Raw genomic sequence first — 21,370 nt, 5'->3', positions numbered from 1 at the left:
AGTTTTTCTATGCATTCACCATGCATATATATGTTCAAAGAAATCTTTTTTTGACAATCATATTTGAACCGATATTTATAAATAGAATATTACCAAACTAACTGTATATTCATTTGGAAATTTGAATGCTATTAAATTTACTCAATATACATTTGGAAATGTATTATAACTGGTACATTCCGATCATTTTATATAGTCGGCTTTCGGGGATTTTCTTTTAAATAGTGCTCGCCACACATTTGATAGAAACAATGTAATAATTTAAAGAGACTATAGCGTGCACTTCACATCACACACATAAGTTGATTATTGACGATAATCATACAATAGAAATAAGGTCATATTTAAGGTAGCACAATACAAAGATTTCTCCACTCCCAATCAGACAACTATAAACTGACGTAATTTATTTCATCCTTCTTTATATTTTATGAATGAGGTACAAAAAGAAAGAAGAAAGATTAATCTTTCAAATTGTGATAATTTTACTATGACATAATTATTACATTATTATTGTTATGTAATTAGTTGCCATATTGTGATATTCATACTTGAATGAATTATTATGTAAAAAGTTGCTATATTTTACTTTTAACACGATCTAACCGTGGACTTCATTACTGAGACAACTCTAGATTATCAAACGGATATAGATTTACAGACCAAAGATTAATTAATGGAAAAATTGACCACAATGAATTAAGAATACACACAGCAAGACGACCTCATTTTTTTTGTCGTACTGTTTTGGTCCGAACCGAATCGCCTGATCAAGGTCTAGATACACGTTTGCTATATTGTGATGTGCGCACTTAAATGATTTTAGCGTCTTTGTTATTCATAGCATCCCAAAATATTTTATAGATTCTTGTACAACACAGCTTGACCTCCAAAACTGTGTCTCAGCTTTCCAAAAACATCAATAGAACAAATTTTATACCCAATTGAACTTAGTGGTCTCCTATGAGTTGATGTTGCAAACTTCATTAAAGATTTATTAGAGAATGAAATACAATCTGAGACACAGTTTTGAAGTTCAAACTGTGTTGTGCAAGAATCTATAAAATATTTTGGGAAGCTATGAATAACAAAAAGTTAAATTCATTCAAGTATGAATATCACAATATGGCAACTAATTACATAACAATAATAATGTAATAACTTTGTCATAATGAAATTATCACAATTTGAAAGAATAATCTTTCTTCTTTCTTTTGGTACCTCATCATGCTCATGGTACATATGTAAGATCATGTGAACGAAAAAAAACAACAGGCTGATGTATGAACAAAAAAAGGACTAAAAAAAAGAATACTACTGCAACATATACAGTTACGTCTGCCTCATATATTAACGTGTATCTAGACCTTGATCAGGCGATTCGGTTCGGACCAAAACAGTACGACAAAAAAAATGAGGTCGTCTTGCTGTGTGTATTCTTAATTCATAGTGGTCAATTTTTCCATTAATTAATCTTTGGTCTGTAGATCTATATCCGTTTGATAATCTAGAGTTGTCTCAGTAATGAAGTCCACGGTTAGATCGTGTTAAAAGTTATGACCAGAATATTGACGAATGAACGCACGAAAGCGCGATTTGATGTATTGTACGAAACGAGAGCGATCATAAATCTAACATAAAACGCATGTACAGTTACTCATATTGTCTGCATGTATGTGACATGAGAATTTCTTGTAGTGACTTAATGTCTCTGTAGCTAATTCCTCACAATAATACAATGTTTTCTACGACAGCAATTTCCAAAAGGTGCATTCCATAAACAAGACTGTGCTTAAGAAATTAAATACTTTAAGATCTAAGAATCTCTCATTATCTGGATCCACACAATTATTACATTCTATAATTGTTTTTGATTTATTCTCTGTTTGTTTAGATGTTTATTGTTTTTGGTATCTTGGTCAAGATTAGAACCCCACAGATCAGACACAAATTGGATATATTTTTGTATATTCCCTCCAAAAAAGTGCTTCGTACACGTTGTTTTCTTTCCCAGAATATAATTGGAAGTGAAAACGTAGATTCATAAAGTTTTGTTTTATAATTTTTGACCTTAGCATAAAAGATCGTAAAATATATGTTATTTAGGCATTTTCTTTGGCACTGCATTTCCAGTTGGCAATGGAAAGAAAAAAACATAAATTTAGTGGTTTTTTTTTGTTTTTTTTATGTAAGCAATGAGACAGGAGTAAAACATGTTTTTCTTTATTGGCAAAAAATGATTAATTTTTGTACGAATATCAAGGATCAATTTTCTTTGGCACTGTGTTTCCAGTTGGCAATGGAAAGAAAAAAGGATAAATTTAGTTTTTTTTTTTTATGTAAGCAATGAGACATGAGTAAAACATGTTTTTCTTTATTGGCACAAAATGATTTATTTTTGTACGAAAATCAAGGATCTAAGTCGTGTTATATCGATAGCTACATGATTTATATCACAGAAAGTTTGATGTTTGTCAATAAGTACGTCAACATGTGAAAATATCGTAAAATCCAAGGTTAAACTCGTATACATTAACAAAAAATGCAGTTATTTTATTTTCCTTTATTTTATCTAGTATATTTTATCCAGCACATTTTAAGAACAACCGTTCTCTTCAATCTACTCTTGATTATGTATATAAATAGTTACCTTGTTTTCAGTACAGTACAGATTATTTACTTTTAGTTTAAGTGCTTGCAGTGATAGCAATTATTTAAGCACAAAATGATTTACTACAGTACAAAATCAAGGGAATGAAAATACGGATTTTTTTTTGTGTTATTAAAATTTGCTGTTACAAAATATTAGAAATTATTATAAATTGAGGAATGTATCTCCCTCATGCAAAGCTCTGATTCCTTTCACGAATTTGGCTATACTTTTTGGACCTTTTGGATTATAGCTCTTCATCTTTTATATATGCTTTGGATTTCAAATATTTTGGCCACGAGCATCACTGAAGAGACATGTATTGTCGAAATGCGCATCTGGTGCAACAAAATTGGCACCGTTGATTTTATTATGTTTGCCAAAATTACATTTGCAAATAAAATTTATTATTAAGTTCGAGGCTATAATCGTTTACATAAACACACAATTCAGCTTCGGCGTCCTTTATGATATAACTTAATATACTTAATGTTAACCAAACAAAAACAATCAAACTGCAGCAGAACGACTGACAGATTGGATATTTTGTAATTGCTTTGTACCTGTTTATCTGTAGCCTCACTCGTATAATCACACTACACCCATCACAACATTTTCCGTGAAAATCAATTAATTGAACAAAGCAATCAGGACGATTCGCATCGCTAAAAATAAGTGTTTACAGCTTTTAAGTGTTAAATATTGACCAGCAGTGGCGTTCATTTTAGTTGTAAATCAGCAGCTTGATTTTGTTCAACATAGTTCATGTATAAACCATTATAATATTATATCTTTTATACAATTTTGATACATCATGGAAGACAACATTATTTAGTTTAAAAACAAATGATGCTGTGTGTATTCTATATCTACTAAAAATTAAGACTTAATGATCTCTGCGAAAGATATTATCACTGCAAAAGATAATCAGCTGTTTCATTTAATAACAAAACAAAAAGTATGTGAATGACTTACATATGGTTAATTAGAGCAATTGAAGGAATATAAATAAATGATAAGGATTCAGCCATTAACAACATTACTGCATATGCACGAACAACTTAAAAATGTTGATTTACGGATTTGTATTGTTTTGTTTGAGCTCAGTGACCACATTAGAAACAGGTAGTGATGTAGAGGTTCGTTTACCCCATAATCAAAAGGCTCAATCAACGGCTATAGTCAAGTTTTTAATTGATACTTTCGAAAGAAAAATAAAAGGCATAGAGGAGAATTTGAAACAGCATATTGAAGATATTGAAAGAAAATTGACTCTTCATTTCATTAATTACTTAAATGGAATAGCGGATAAAATGGCTAGAGAAAACGGTAAGAAATCTACATTTATTGACAAGTACATGTTATGTGACATTGTCAGTTGTTTTTTGACTATTGAGTTTGAATATACCTTTAGTATTTTTTTTGGTTTCTTACACTACAATATTTTGTATCGTTTTTCGACATTTGATTTCACTGAATCTTGCTATCAATAATTCAATTCCAAAGACACATATAATGTGTTGTACGAATAAAAGAATACTAATGATAGCAATGCGACATCATTCGACCGATAAATATAAACCAAAAACTGGCACATGAACAAACGTTTGGTTTAAGGAAGTAATCTGAATCAATTCTTACTCCTCTATAAAAAAAATAATTTGGTATGAATTCCAATAATACAATAACAACCAGCGAACAAAAGGAAAAGATGTTCGTATTTATCGGTCACCATCCGGCCTTCAATAATGAGTGATACAAATATTGTATAGCAAGCTATAAAATGCTCCAAAATGACAAATTCAAACACTGTTTGAACGAGAAAAAATCAAAAACATGTTTTTTTGGTGTTGTGTAATAGAATAAATTATCAAATTAGATTTAAATCAACCAAAAAAAGTAGCTGAAAGATAGGACACTCGCTTGTGACAGGCACATACAGAATTTTGAGAAAAAAAATGAATAACCAAATGATGTAACGACTTTTGAACATATGTTGAGATTTGACATGAGACCTTGTCGATCAAAGAAAATATTCGATCGAAAGATAATTCTTTTAAAATTACGATGAATATGTCATATTTTAGACTTTTCTTAAGGAATCATTCATGGATGTACTGTTATAATCAAATTGTGGTGAAATATTAATGAACATATTTCAGAATAACTTTGTTTGCTACTTTTACAAGATATCTCATATGTAATATGATCTGTTTACCCCTTCCAGAGCTACTGCATTTTTTGGTTCTCAATAGGGCACCTCTTTTATTCATTCATTTCTTTATTTCCTCTATCAAGAGTTTCAATGAACAACACGTGTAAACAGATTTAATAACAAAAGTTTAGAAAACAGACAACACAATACAATATTATGATATGTACAATAACTATAATAAATTACCAAAAGCACATTTGAAAAAAAAAATGTTTCTTTGCGTAGCTCAACAGGATAACAAGATTCAGTCGGTGGATGAAATGTCAGATGATGGAACTCCAGAAGATGATTTTAATGAAGGTATTCTTGTTTTGTGTGTTTTTGATAAAAGACCATTTAACCACACAATTTACGTTTTGTTCATTGCTTCCCGTGTTATTATGGATGTCAGTTAGTAATTTTTGGTAAGAAAGATGCGTTTATGATTTCTCTTGATGAGGTTGCGCTTTTCCAGAAATCCGGGACTTTGACTGAGAGGTGAATATTTCTAAATTGAAAAAAAATATTGCCATTATGTATACGACGAGTCAATTCATCAGTTTGTACATTGTCTACCGTATCATTTACTATAACTTTCCAAGATTGCTGCAAAAAGATTATCAAATATTCATGAAAATAATATTTGTAAAAGATATTCATGTTTTCTGGAATGAATCAATAATGGTTACGTTCAGTGTCAATCAAATAAAATTACAGGCGCACAAGGAATAGTTTTTTTAGTTAAGAATTTGCCTTTGAGGCTGCAAATCTTTTGTGAGAAATACAACTTCTTTATCTCTTTGGTTGAAGTAATAGGATGTAGTCCGAGTATACATTGACACATATCCGATCTAGTTGAAGTTCAAAATACGCCATATTATTAAATAGTGTGTGATAAAATTTTAGCATTATTGACAATTTTCATGGAAATTGTAACAGAATACACACTAACGAGTGTCTAACTTGATATTGACAGACACATTCACATATGGAAAGGTTAAAACATTTTAAAAATGTACTTTGGTTACGTGAATTCACTTCATATTTGTTCTCATTCGGATTTGTAACATTACAACTCTATAAATTTCTTTACGTTTCTTTACAAAATAACACAGACATTTTTTTATAAAGATCTGGACCGTCTATTGTCCTTACACAAGTTAAATCTGTGCCTGCTGTTTGATTTTGATCATCGTCATACAACAATCGTTTGGTTCTTTTGTACTTTTTATTATTTGGGGATAATAGTCTTTTTTCATTTCCATCTTCTTCTCAATGTCGCGTTTACATTATATTCACAACAAGTATAATTGATAGTCAATAGCGAAAAAAGGATCTGCCTACATGTTCGGAGCAAATAAATTCACCCCAGTTTGTTTGTGGGTTTCGTCTTGGTCAGTATCTAGTATCTTTATGTTATGGTTTGTGTACTGTTGCGTGTCATTGTGTCGGTCTGTTTATCTTTCGTTTTTAGCCATGACGTTGACAGTTATCTTTCTACTAATGGGATTAATCATCCCTTGGTATTGTTTGTTACTCTTTCGATGTACAAATAAGATTTTGTCAAAAACACACAACTTTTATTATTAACTGCAAACGACTGTAAGCCAATTTAAAACAATATACATATATAAATAAGCTATAAATGATTAGAACACATTTTCATATTTTGATTTTCTCTTAATGAAAGAAAAAGCGAAAGGTATTGAATTTCGACCAACAGACTGTGGAGAAATATATTCAAAAAGAGGAAATGGGATTTACACACTTTTTCCGAATTCATCCAGTAGCAGTGGTTATTCAGTCTATTGTGATTTTGAAACAGATAACGGAGATTGGACGGTAATTGCTTTTTTTTTTTCTGTCTAATGTATTTTTATACATTTTGTTATTTTTGTACAAAAAGAAACATCACAAAAATACTGAAGTCAGAGGAAAATCAAATCGGGAAGTCCATAATCACATAACAAAATCAAATGACAAAACACATAAAATACGAATGGACAACAACTGTCATATTCCTAACTTTAAACAGGCATTTTAAAATGTACTTTTCTGAATCACATTCATATATGGTCTATACATTGTAAGCTGTCCATAAAAGTAGTATTAATTTGTTATCATAAATGAATACTTTGTCATGAACGGAATTCAAACTTCGATGCATAAGTCTATATAAATACTTTATCGCGGACAGAAGTAATAACTTGATACATTATGTCGAATGCATGCTTTATTTTTGTGACTTGGTAATATAAATATGGTCATTACTGGTCAATTATCAGAACAAATGAAAGAATATACAACATTCATCACTTGTAATCATGAATAATTATCTACCTGTATGCTATACATGCTATAAGTATCATAATTTTATAATAATTTCAAAATGTTTTGATATTGATGTTGAATTTTATCATTTATATTTGACAGGTATTTCAGAGGAGAATAAACGGTACCACAGACTTTTTCAGAGGATGGGAGGAATACGAAAATGGATTTGGGAATTTGGAGGCGGAATTTTGGCTTGGTAAATTTATATATGCTTTATATTATTTTAGAGGATTAATAACGATTGTAAATGTGATTGATTGATTGATTGATTGATTGGTCGATCGATTTTTTTTATTGTTTTGGCATAATTATGCGTTAACATTATTAAAGTAGTTGAGGTCACAAGGCCTTAATATGCAATAATATTAAGAGCTGAGCAGAGTGATATAGACAGTGTGACGACCGATGTACTATATCTAAACTATTTTCTTTATTGGTGAAGGAAGCCTTATTAGTGGCCGGAAATTTTAGGATAAAACCTTATGAAGAGGAATTAACGTCGAACACGAAATCGTAATATTTACTGCATCACGTGGTAAGAGCACTAAGACCATCGGGCTACCGATACCCTCTATTATAAATTTAAGATAATAGACAAACAACACGAATCATATATATTCAGATAGTATGACTGTGTGCGAGACCAAACTACAGAGAGGTTAAACTATTATAAAGCCACTTCTCTAAGAATCTATATTCTATGTTTACTTCAAAATGTCGTCTTTTTTATGCCGTTGGATTACTGTCCTTTAATTGATACTTTCCAACTTTCATCTGAAGTTTAAGTTCTGTATATTGGTTCACACTAAAAACAAACTCGTCAATAGTTCCGCAGAACCCAGTGTACTAGTATTTAAATTTCAAAACATTAACTTTGGCTACCAAAAGCTATGTACAAGACAATTCTGCAGATACTACCTTTTTATCATATTTATGCTTCCAAAACAATGTTGTCCAAGATGCTTTTTTTTCACAACTGTTGATGACATCGATAACATAATGTGAAACCTTGTCCCACCTTCGGGACTTTGTCTCGGGCGAGACAAAATTATTATATAATATTTAAGATTTTTAAAACCATTTACAGGTAATCGGAAAATCAATGAATTAACGTCGGACGGACTACACGAATTGAGGGTAGATCTTACCGATTTTGACGGAAACAGTGGATATGCTAAATATTCCAGGTTCTCTGTCGGTGATGCCTCTACCAAATACAAACTTGACGTTGGTGGATATAGCGGGAATATCGGTGAGTAAACGTTAAATTCAAACTGTGCTTTATGTGCATATCTTCTTTATACTAGTTCTCGAAAAATGCTTTTATAAGCATACCATTCAGCGGTGTTTGCAGATAGTTCACAAAGTTGAAACTAAGTGGTCTCGTCATAAATTATACCAGACTCGTAAGGTTACGTGTTATTCAGTCTATTGTGATTTTGAAACGGATAAAGAAAATTGGACGGTAATTGCTTTTCTTTTTTCTGTCAAATGTATATGTATACTTATTTTTGTACAAAAAGAAACATCACAAAAATGCTGAACTCAGTGGAAATTCAAAACGGTAAGGCCTTAATCACATAGCAAAATCAAATAACAAAACACATAAAATACAAATGGATAACAACTGTCATATTCCTGACTTGGTACAGGCATTTTAAAATGTACTTTTAAGAATCATTCATATATGGTCTACTAGAACACACCCGTGATATCGCGGGTCCTTGACTGAATTAAAGTGTATAACTATGCGTATGCCTTATTTTAGTAATGGTATTGTCATCAGATGAAGTCATCCCGATTATAAGATGCACTGTTTTGTCTGCTTTCAAAATCTTTCTGTTTGAACCCGTCGACCTCGAACCTATCAACTATTGGTAATATTAATAATTTGGAAAACAAAAGGGCCTGAAATGGAGTATTTTTTACTCAACAGTATACAGCAAAATTCTAAATACACCATTTGGTGGTGCGCCTGTCAGATGTTGAACGTACAGATAAGGTAATGGGTAACAGCTGAATATACTATTTGTATCGGTGTCGGATTCGTTCCGTAACTTTTTAATTGGAGTGGTGTAATTTTCAATCAACACCATTGTACTATATTAGTTATATATTAAGTTGAATTCTTTGATTCATTGTTTTTCGTGATGACGGCTGACAAATTGGACCTCGTAATTTTAGTATTATAGATACATTGTAATCTGTCCAAATAAAGTAGTATTAATTTGCTATCATAAATGAATACTTTGTCATGAATGGAATTCAAACTTCGATGCATTAGTCTATTTAAATGCTTTATCGCGCACAGAAGTAATAACTTGATACATTATGTCGAATGAATGCTTTATCAGGGTGACTTGGTAATAGAAATATGGTCATTACTGTTCAATTATCAGATCAATTTTAATCAAAAATTGATTGTTCGTTTCAGTGCGTGTTACATTTTAACGTTGAGTCGTTTGTGTTTTCTCTTATTTTTGAGATATTGAGATAAGACGTGGCACGGTACTTGTCTATCCCAAATTCATGTATTTGGCTTTGATGTTATGTTTGTTATTCTCGTGGTGTATTGTCTGTTGCTTGGTCCGTTTCTGTGTGTGTGGCGTTTCGGTGTTGTGTCGTTGTTCTCCTCTTATATTTAATGCGTTTCCCTCGGTTTTAGTTTGTTACCCCGATTTTGTTTTTTGTCCATGAATTTATGAGTTTTGAACAGCGGTATACTACTGTTGTCTTTATTTAAAAAGAATATTCAAAATTCATCACACGAACCACATATATATCTACATAGTAGGACTTTGTACGGGACAATAATCTACAATAAATAGATGACTTGTAAAATATTGCTATCGAAGAACTTTCGAAAAAACTATTAGAAACTTAGAAGTTTTTGTTTTCATTCCTGAGATGTATGTCATGGGTATCATTTTACCGTTTCAATAAGGGCAGTACATGTACATGTACATGATTTTAGTTACACATATTGTAGTTAAAGTGATATCCTACCTAGATCATAGCCTTTTCAATACTCATTTCCTTCGGAGCAAATCTTCACTTTATCTTGAGTAATTCAAATGTATCTGTGATTATTTTATAAACTTTTAAATACCTATAAAATAATTAAAAAAGACAATCTATTCCTGAATCTATTACAAATTATATCATTTTCGTATATCATAAAACTCCTCCCATTATCATACTGAAAACTATCCACACTTCAAAAAAATTAATATAGTTATGTAATACATGAATCGTTTATTATTATGTTTTTTTCGAGGAAGAGGTTGTAGGCAAAAAATCCAAACATTTATTAATTTTGGCCCTTATTGCCCCTACTCCCTTCATTTGTTTAACCAATAATCTTTTATAAACAGTTTTTTTTTCAAACAGTCCCTTTAAAAGTATTTTAAGTAGTGGTATAATGTGTTGGTCCCAATCCCATTACACTCCCTAAATATATATATAAAATAAACAATAGATATAGTGGTAACAATAATATGTTTTCTTTTGAAAAGAGGATAGTTTGCAGTTTTATAATGGGATGAGTTCTATTACAAAAGATAGAGATAACGATCATTGGCCATAATACAGTTTTTAATGAAAAGTATTTAAAGTAATGGTATGTTTTGGGTTTTCTATTTAAAGTAGTGGTTTAATTTTTTATCCTTCCGCGCACACACAAACAAACTCATGTAATGTAGTTGAAAACAAAAAAGTGTGTAACGATATTATCAAATATATGTTTGATTGTTCTAATAGAAGATACTTTTCAGTAAAATGAGGGATTTTTACTACAAAGGACACAGATAACAATCTTTTATAGACTTCATATACTTTGTGTAAAAATGTCTAGGTCATCATTTTTTTAACCCCTTACCCCAAAAGAAAACGTAATAAAAACCAATAGAAACAGTGTTCAACAATATTATCAAATATATAATCCAAGTCTTTCCGATAGAAGATAATGTTCATTTTGATAATGGAAGATTTACTAGAAAAGGACAGGGATGACGATCAATGGCCATGATAAAGTTTATTATAGATTCCATGTTGAAAGTATTTAAAGTAGTGGTAAGATTTTTATTCGCCCCTTTTTTCAAACCAATGTAATGAAAACCAATGAAAATAGAGTGTAACAATATTATTAGATATAAATTTTAATTCTTTTGAATAGGAAAATGTTTTTCAGTATACTAATGGGGTTTTACTACAAAAGACAGACAATGGTCTGAATAGACTTTTTGCAGAAGTTTTTATGATATCATTTTTTGGAACCCTTACCCACAAAAGAAAACGTAATAAAAACAATAAAAATAGTGTGTAACAATATTATCAAATATATAGTTCAATTCTTTTCGATAGGAGATAATTTACATTTCTAAATTTTAAATAAAATTAAGTCGTTTGAGAAAAGCAAAATGAGTATGTTAAATTTGATGTATGCCTGTTTGTGCTTCTTCGTTACATTTGTTGTTTTTATAGTGATATTAAGATGATAAGACAATATTGACTGCTGTACCCCTATTTTTGACATTTTTACTCTTTGAGTATGTTTTTTTGTTCATGCATCGTTGACAATGTAATGGAATTTGATGCGACTGTCATACAAGTGATAGGTTTAGCTAGCTATAAAACCAGGTTCAATCCACGATTTTCTACATTAGAAAATGCCTGTAACAAGTCAGGAATATGACAGTTGTTATCCATTCGTTCGATAAGTTTGGACTTTTGATTTTGCCTTTTGATTTTTGATTTTCCTTTTTGGGTTTTCCTCAGAGTTCAGTATTTTTGTGTTTTTACTTTTTGATAATCATGATAATAGATGAGCTTTTCTAAAAACAACCATAGATGCCGATCGAAGGCCATGAAAACGTGTTTAATAGATTCAGGTTAAGAATTAATGAACATAGTGGAATGAATTGAATGTGATGAAACCCAACAAAAATAGAGTGTAACAATTTATATTTTATTTCTTTTGTATAGGAAATAGTTTGAAGCATAATAATGGGATGAGTTTTACTACAAAGGATAGGGATAACGATCTTCATTATATAGTTAACTGTGCAAATGACAGAGATGGAGCCTGGTGGTATCACTCCTGTACATCCGTCAACCTTAACGGACGGTATCTCCAAGGTGGACAGATTGATTTGAAGAGTATTCATTGGTACATGTGGAAGAAATCAAGCATTTCTTTAAAATCATCCGTGATGATGTTTAGAAAAGTGTATCCAACAGGTTAAAGATGAAAATATGATATACTTTTTGGATAATTTTTATTAGATTTTGTTGATTTTTTACGTTTGATTACTTTAATTTAGTTGTATTTATATAAAAAGCGAAGAAAAGCGTTGTCTTGATTTGCTTGTCCTGAATATGCATGAAATATTTCTCATTCGACTTGATTAAAACAAGAAATAAATCTTGAAAAGACTGTTTTAAAATAAATTCAAAAGTAAAGTTTTCGTAGTCAAATCCATATATCAGATACCATAAGCATTAGGTCTTCTTTAAGTGATTATTGTACATTTTGTAAGGTGTACATTTCTGCCTGGCATGGTTCACCTGACATCTTTTTCGTGGTTAATTGGTCAATAGATATAGGAAGATGTGGTGTGAGTGCCAATGAGACAACTCTCCATACAAATAACAATTTTTAAAAAAAAGTAAACCATTATAGGTTAAAGTACGGCCTTCAACACGGAGCCTTGGCTCACACCGAACAACAAGCAAAAAAGGGTCCCAAAATTACAAGTGTAAAACCATTCAAACGGGAAAACCAACGGTCTAATCTATATAAAAAACGAGAAACGAGAAACACGTATATATAACATAAACAAACGACAACTAATGTACATCAGATTCCTGACTTAGTACAGGTGCAAACATTTGCAGCGGGATTAAAAGTTTTAATGGATCCAAACCTACTCCCTCTTTCTGAAACAATAGCATAACATCACAACATAGAAAAGCACACGATAAAATATCAATTGGCAGACTTAAGTCAATCAAAAAACGTTAATAAAACACAATGAACGAATAAATTTGATCTGAGATATCTGAATGCAAATGCACAGTTAATAAAATATAAGAGACAAACAAGTCCAAACAGAGCCATGGCAAGATACCACTGAGAAACATTTAACCCTTCGAAAATATTGATCAATATTCACTTAAGAAAAATAACGGTTTTAAAAAAAAATAAAAAAATCTTGAAGTTTATACAAATTTAGTAAGAATAAGTGAAAAATTGAAGATATTCCAAATAATCAAAGCTGGTATATTGACAAGATCCATATAAATATAAAATAACACAAATACATTATAAACAGTATCAACAGGTCGAATTAACATGCAAATACGACTTGAGAGTACTCGCAGTTACTGACAGCTAGTTAAAAGTCAAAACCAATTAATAATAAAAAATCATGCATCAGAGACTAAAATCAACTAAAACACATCCCAGGGATTTAGTATTTTAACGTCATTAACAGTCAGAGAAGACATGACTTGTGCAATGCCAAAAATACATGTATTAGGTAGTAGGATAGTTAGGAGCGACTTCTAAAGAGATAAAAACATAACGTGTCTGTGTCTCTATACATCTCACCTCAAAAGATAATAAAATTTAGTTATGTTTTAATTTGCTAATGAGAATGTTTAGTTTTCCTGTTTAAGTCTGTTTTCTGCGATAATTTAACCAATAGGTCCACTTTATTTGATCTATTGAATGATTGTAAGGTGTTCGTGTATTTCTGGATTGGTTAATCTGACCTTGTCCTCATTGTTTTTGATCTTATAAAGTTTATTTGATATTTGTAGTAGAGCTTTATATTCATGAGTATCAACATCAAATCAATGGTGGGCAAAAAAAAGCAAGACATTTCTGCGTGTGCACTCTTGTTTGATGTATAATTACGGGTCATATATATATATATATATTACATTGAATTTTTATAATTTTGGCCAGTTTAGGGATTATATATAATCACTAACATTTTCAGGGATTATGTATAATCTCTAGAAAAAATGTCAGGGATTATACATAATAACTGGAATGGAGAAATATAAAAAAGAAGATGTGGTATGATTGCCAATGAAACAACTATCCTCAAAAGACCAAAATGACACAAACATTAACAACTATAGGTCACCGTACGGCCTTTAACAATGAGCAAAGCCCATATCGTATAACCAGCTATAAAAGGCCCCGATAAGACAATGTAAAACAATTCAAACGAGAAAATAAATAGTTTTATTTATAAAGAAAATTATTAAAGTCATATTAAAACAGCATTACACTGTATAAACATCAATTGTAAAATGTAAAGCACAGAATATCAAAATGATAACCCTATTGTTCTAAATGGTAGGCACAATATATTAAAATGTTAAACACAATGTATTAAAATGATATGCTAAACATCTGTTTTTACAAAAATATCTACATTTTAGAAGAAAAAAAATCTTCACAAATTGAATAAGATTTTATAACCCGCCTAAGAAAAATTAAGTGTTCAGTAAAAACATCTGTAGGTCCCCCCCCCCTCAAAAAAGGAAATTAGCAACCTCGAACTGGTTCGAGCAAGATACTATGTTATTTGTCAGGTGATATCCTTTTTCAGACTGCTGATGAACAACTACAATTATGTTTTTTGGAATTCTCTTTCCTTTTTTACCCTGTGGAATTGCTATGAGAATATAACGCCAAATGCCAGCATCCTCAAAAGTTTTGTTTTAATTGTCAATCCTTAGTTTTTCTATACATTTAGATGTGTAAGTTCATTCTGTTTGAATTTCTTTTTCATTTGAACAAAAACAAAAAAACAAAAAACAGGTGTTCCATAATCTTCCTCCCCATTTGTTGTACATTTACCACAAATAACATGCTCTGTGAATTTACAAATAGGACATAAATATCCATGTTGACGCTGGCTTTTAATAAACAAACAATCCATGTAAATTCATCGCTATAAAGCGAAAATGGATATTATTAATTTTGTTTGTTAATCGGTGTCATGAATACCTATCTGGAACTCACCCTGTGAGTCGAAATATTTTGTCGGTTCGGAATAACCCCTCCGAAATCCAACAACCTTGTTATCGTTCCAACACCGTAACCGTAATAGGTAGAAGATAAAACAAAGGGTGAAATTTGTTCAGGACCAGACCCCGGTTCTTCGTTACATTTGGATCGAAAAGATTCAACGACTCATTGGTAGGGTTATGCCCCTATTAAAATTAACCGGTATCGGTTGGCCACCCAATCTCAAAAACCGTAAGTCGTAGACACCTAGGATCTTAACCAATCATCATCAATTAGTGTATCTTTGAAAAAATACCTCAAGGTCAAATTTGTATGTTGACCTTGACCTTTGACCAAACACCTTGTTATGAGATAATCTCAGAAACCGTTATATAAACAGAAGTTTTAAATAGTGGAAAATGTTTGGGTCATTACGGCGCAACTTTGTTACATTTTGACCAAAGAGATTTGACCTTTTTATAAGGGGCATAAACCCTGTTTTGGGTTTCTGAAAAGACAAAATCAGTTTTTACTATATAACCAAAGGTCATAAACCATTGGGGTTTTCATCAATGACATTGGGGACTAATGACCTTGATAAAGGTCAAAAGGTCAAAGGTCAAGGTCATGTCCCATATAGCGAATTATGTGTTTTTTACCTTATTTAAAGGATTTTTAGTGTGTTTTAAAGCAGTTCAATACATTCTACGTGTATTGAAACATGTATTTTACATTACAGAAGGAAAGACCTCTCAATTGTTCAAGAACAATAGACATTTTAATGTGACTATATTTTTTTTTATCAAACAAAGGATCCTTAAATTATTCATAATTCCTGAAATTATATTAGGGAATTTGTAGAATAATTATTAAAATGTTCAGTGATTATGTAAAATCACTGGTCATTTTCAGGGATTATATATAATTACTAATGATTTTAGTGATTCTACATATTCCCTGAAAAATCAGGGATTCTATATAATCCTTGATTATACAAATTCAATGTAACATATATAAGTTTGATACATGTCTGGTATTTTTCAACTTGAAGGTGCTAACTAATATATTATTACAAGTACCATGACATGAGTTATGCAAGTACAAATAAGGAAAAGTTGTATAATTACCAATGCGAAACAGTTGGTACAAATAAGGAAAAGTGGTATACTTACCAATGGGCCAGTCGCTTGTACAAATATGGAGACGTAGTATTATAACCAATGAGACAACTATCCACTAGAGTGCAAATAACGTCAGTTAATATATATGGTTTATCCAGTAAATCAAGCATAACAAATATACAACGTGTGACCGAAAAACACAGTAATGATGTATGCTGTGATAGCGTAACATTTGAAAACTCTTTAGTTCATAAATTTAATTGAATATAGTCTTCGCAGGAAACTCGTATCTTTAAAATATCTTGATAATTGTGACATTCTTGTCACATTTTGATTCCAAAAAGTTGTGCATAATACGGGTAAGGTTATCTTTTCATGGGATAAAAAAATCGAAAAATTCAAAGTTTTGTAACAAGGAAATTAAAAAAAAAATGATCATATAAATGTTCATGCTGGCTTATGGGCTGTTGATAGCCTCGGGGACAAAACTTACACCAGCAGTGGCATCGACTCAGTGGTGTAAATAGATACAAAAACCAAAAACGGACAATAAATAAACGCCTGGCCACTCATACTTAACTTATCGTAAGCATTCTTCTGGTTGTACCGTCTACTACTATAATTGCGTTTTTTACATGTTTTCAAATGCTGTGAAAATACAAAAGAGAAAAAGAGAATTCGTCACTTGATAGTAATAAGGGTCAATCATAAGAGTTGGAAATCAAGAACACAAGACACACATAAGATTAAAATACTGCAGCAAGGATATTACAACTTAAAGAAATAATAAAGAATAATATTTGTTATTCTTAATTTTGACAAACATTGTGTTTTGTGAATTGAAATCAAATCGCTGGAAGATAAAACAAAATAAAAAATTAAGAAAACATAATAATATGGTAGTAAAACATATCATTTATTTTGTCACCCGAATTGATTACTTTAGAGTTAAATGACTTTTCAAGGTCAAACTTTTTCTGACAGATTATATATTTCTTCCCATAATCCCATAATTTTCAACAATTTTCAGTAATGTGGTAAATCTTGAAAATTTTTATCAAAAATATAATCCTCTTTAATTAAAGGGCCAAGTTCATTACAGATAGAGAAAATTGTAAGTAGCAAGAATGTTCAGTAAAGTAAGATCTTTAAACACATCATCATCACCAAAAAAACAATTTTGTCATAATCCTTCTGTGTCCTTTGTTTAATATGCACATAGATCAAAGTGAGCGACACATGCTTTTAAGAGCCTCTAGTCTATTATCATCTTAGAATTCAGTAATCCAATATGTTTTTTAATTATAGTTGGATAAAAAACGCAATTTTTATACGTATGCATGCAAAACGAATTGCTTGGTAGACGGGTCTAAATACAGTACAAACAACATTTTCCAAAAAACCAAAAAAGTGAAAAAGTATATTTTAACAAAACGTATTTGACTAACAGGTCGAACAACTGATGTTTTTAAACCCTGCTGACTGCCATTGGCGATTGTCAAATAAACGTATCACTAGATGTATATATATATATTTGCGAAAGCAAATTTACAGATCTAACATTGTTGGGTTGATGTTTAGACGATTTCTCGTCTAAACATCAACCCAGCAATGTTAGATCTGTAAATTTGCTTTCGCAAATTTTTGGTTCTTCCCTCGCCGGGATTCGAACCCATGCGTCTGTGATATCGTGACACCAAATCGCCTGCACTGCAGCCGTCCCGCTAGACCACACGACCACCTGGGCTCTCAAAAAAGAGCTTTCGCTGGCCATGGGTTACCTTTCCACGTCAGTGTTAATCTAGCGGCGTACTACAGTATATGATATATAAGGCATGACGATGTAATTGTTACAGATCAGCTAAATTATCTATAGTAAAGGATCCTACAAATTAATGTAAGATATAGTCACAGAAAATAATTATATTCATAAGTACGTCTGAGTCAGTGACAACCCTACAACAGATGTATCCATCGGATCGCCATCAATGATGGTGATACATGGCTGTGTACATAATGTATATACAACTCGTCTTAACATCAACCCAACAACGTTTACCTTTCCACGTCAGTGTTAATCTAGTGGCGTACTACAGTACATGATATATAAGGCATGAAGATATATATATATATAAACGAGTCTAAATTAAAACAACGTTCAAACCTATGATTACGTTGGAATAAAACCGCAATTTTTATACGTGTGCATGTAAAACAAATTTTGTTGTAGAAGGGTCTAAAAACAGCACAAACAACATTTTCCAAAAGACCAAAAAAGTTAAAAAGTATATTTAAACAAAACGCATTTGACTAACAGGTCGAACAACTGATGTTCTTTAACCCTGCTGACTGCCATTGGCGATTGCCGAATAAAATTGATCACAAGATGTAACAAAATGGATCTTAATATAAATTTAATACTAAACAGATAAAAATTAACTTATGGCCACGATGTTATGCCACAAACATACGGTGTCAATATTTTTTTAGTACACCAGATCCGGATTTCGACAATAAATGTCTCTTCAGTGATGTTAGGGGTCGAAACGGTATTTGGAAGGCCATATAAACAGTACCCTCATTTTTAGAAAAAAAGTACCCTCATTTTTAGATAGACTCTTGAATTTTAAGAGTCAATATAGGATGAACGGATCATATAAACCGGAGGGAAAAGATGATACAAGCCCAAACGAAAAAATATAAACGAGTCTAAATTGAAACTGCGTTCAATTCAAACTTATGATTGCGTTGAATAAAAACCTCATTTTTTATACGTGTGCATGTAAAACAAATTTCGTTGTAGAAGGGTCTAAAAACAGCACAAACAACATTTTCCAAAAGATATATATATATATGTATTATGTATTCAAGAAAATTGACATACACCTGAGATTACGATTAATATAACCATGTAGGTAGCTCATGAATCTTTGTGCATATTATATATATATGTTTTGTACTAAATTTGACTAAAATTCACTTATAACTTGTACAATAATTTGAAGTATGTATTTTGTTATAAAGAGCAGATACACACTTCAGAAATTGTATTCAGTTACCACATAATAAACCTTATTTACAAAATACAATTATATACCCAGATGGAGACAAGAAAAGTAATTGATACATGCATGCCAGTTAATTTTGATAGTACAATAAAAATTGACCCCAATGACAGTTCTGATAGTATAATAGAAATGAGCCCGAGTGAAAATCAAGATGACACTGACGTTGAAACACCAAGCATACATGAAAGGAAGCGTGCGATGTCTGGCCAAAAGATCAAAGCCGAATATTTAACCAAGAAAACGAAACGGAAATAACCAGAACTTGCTGTAGGGGAAAATGTCATTATACCAATTCCTCAGTGTGATTGTGCCTCATCAAACAAGTGATTCAGAACTTTTTTTCGTATTTTGTAAATAGGGTTTAGTGTGCGGTCATTGATAACAAATTCTTTAGTGTTTATCAATGCTGCTTTTTTAATAATAAAATCCATACTATAAATTGTTGTACATGTTATCGGTGAATTTTATTCAAATTTTTTACAAATTGTAAAATTGTAAAAGCGCTTTTTGCACCAATTATAATTTGTACAATTTCTTCTTATTGATGCCCATAGGGTTGACCGAGGTAAGGTGATATTGTCATATCGAACATGTAATAAATTTGTAGATGGGATGTCCGTTTGGTTGTACATGGTGAATAAGTTTTCGCCCTTTGCGATCGGAATCGGGACGTTAAATACGAAGTCTTGTCCTACACTGTTTGTACGAACGTTTCGGAATCATTTTAACAAATATATAAGGATAAGGGACCGTAGAATATCATTAGGTTTCAGCAGCATCTGTCTTAATCCCTTGTTTTTAGGATTTCTTGGTTGATACGTGTAGTTTTGTGTAAACAAAGTGCTCAGGATTTTAACTTTTCTATTTTTAACTTAAGACTGTCTTTTTTTTCAGATTATAAAAAAGAATTTGTGTCACCTTATTTGGTTAACAACACATACTATTTGTTCTATGTATGTACTCAAGGATGTGCGGAATTTTCGACCGTAGTAGAAAATGAAGATTAGTAAGTGATGAAGTGTTCAAATACTATTTTGAGTTCAGTCGTATATAAATTTACTTTATACAAGTGGCGATAGTTACATATTACATGCTATGCACTATGATTGACTGGGAAATAAAAATCTGACATTTGAGGTCAGTGTGAGTGCGAAATTTAAGATACTTACAACATATCCAATTTAGAAACGGTTAAACCATTTGTATGCAAATGTCTCCATCAAATATATACAGGTATATTCGACTGTATTAATTTGTTTGTTTGACAGCAGATGTCAAATGTATGTTTCCGAAAAATTGAACTTGAAAAAATCCTTTTCTAACTCATGCTTAGATTTATAGTTATAACATATCCTAGCATGGTCTAATGATAATCCTAACATCGGTCACAAGATATATATCAGGACATGTAACAGATTATTTTGCGTAAAAATAAAAAATAGAGATTTACTTGCATATTTGAAAATGTTACTTAAGAAATAATTCATGGGGGCTGGAATATATCGTGATTTTACCACGGGTTGGCCCTTTATGACAAATATTTTACCCTGAGCGATAGCGAGGGGTAAAATATCGGCATAAAGGGACAACCCGTGGTAAAATCTAGATATATTCAAGCCCCCGTGAATTATTTCGATTCTAATAGGACAAATAAGGCATTTTTTGTAGATCGAAGCGCTCTAGGTGGAGGCAATTATTTGCCGTTCCCATAAATTAACGCACTTTTAGATTGGCGTAAAAGAACGGAGCAAACAGAATAAGTGACATGCTCAAACTATTCACAAACTTATTTAGATAGATTGGATGAATTTTAATGTTAACTTACTTATATGTCTTCTATGTATATAAAAAATGGGCTTATACCACATTTTAGCATCGTTTGTTTACGTTTCCTTGTTGTGATGATTTTTGGTATCAAAAGCGTGTATTTTCCCGTAAAATGCTTAAATTATAACGTCATCATTCTATGACGTCGTG

At 31.3% G+C, this 21,370-nt stretch overlaps 1 protein-coding gene across 1 annotated transcript; it reads left to right on the top strand.

The window, feature by feature from the left end:
- The first annotated feature begins 6,527 nt into the window (after positions 1-6,527).
- LOC134726099 (fibrinogen C domain-containing protein 1-like) lies at positions 6,528-12,516 on the top strand. The gene is made up of 4 exons (XM_063590496.1): positions 6,528-6,686; positions 7,278-7,374; positions 8,266-8,430; positions 12,162-12,516. Exons 1-4 carry the CDS (start codon positions 6,528-6,530, stop codon positions 12,419-12,421), a joined length of 681 nt encoding a protein of 226 aa, XP_063446566.1. The 3' UTR covers positions 12,422-12,516.
- The last annotated feature ends 8,854 nt before the right edge of the window (positions 12,517-21,370 follow it).

The sequence above is a fragment of the Mytilus trossulus genome, chromosome 7, assembly GCF_036588685.1.
Source record: "Mytilus trossulus isolate FHL-02 chromosome 7, PNRI_Mtr1.1.1.hap1, whole genome shotgun sequence".
NCBI classification, from domain to species: Eukaryota; Metazoa; Mollusca; class Bivalvia; order Mytilida; family Mytilidae; genus Mytilus; species Mytilus trossulus.
The sequence above is the reverse complement of the archived record's forward strand: the minus strand, read 5'-3'. Positions and strand labels throughout refer to the sequence as shown.

What these genes read in the sequence shown, in the direction of transcription:
- LOC134726099 (XM_063590496.1), top strand. Translation starts at nt 6,528, where the DNA reads ATGAAAGAAAAAGCGAAAGGTATTGAATTTCGACCAACAGACTGTGGA. An exon ending in GGAGGCGGAATTTTGGCTTG is followed by an intron (nt 7,375 to 8,265) that starts GTAAATTTATAT and finishes AACCATTTACAG; the next exon opens with GTAATCGGAAAATCAATGAA. An exon ending in TGGATATAGCGGGAATATCG is followed by an intron (nt 8,431 to 12,161) that starts GTGAGTAAACGT and finishes TCTTTTGTATAG; the next exon opens with GAAATAGTTTGAAGCATAAT.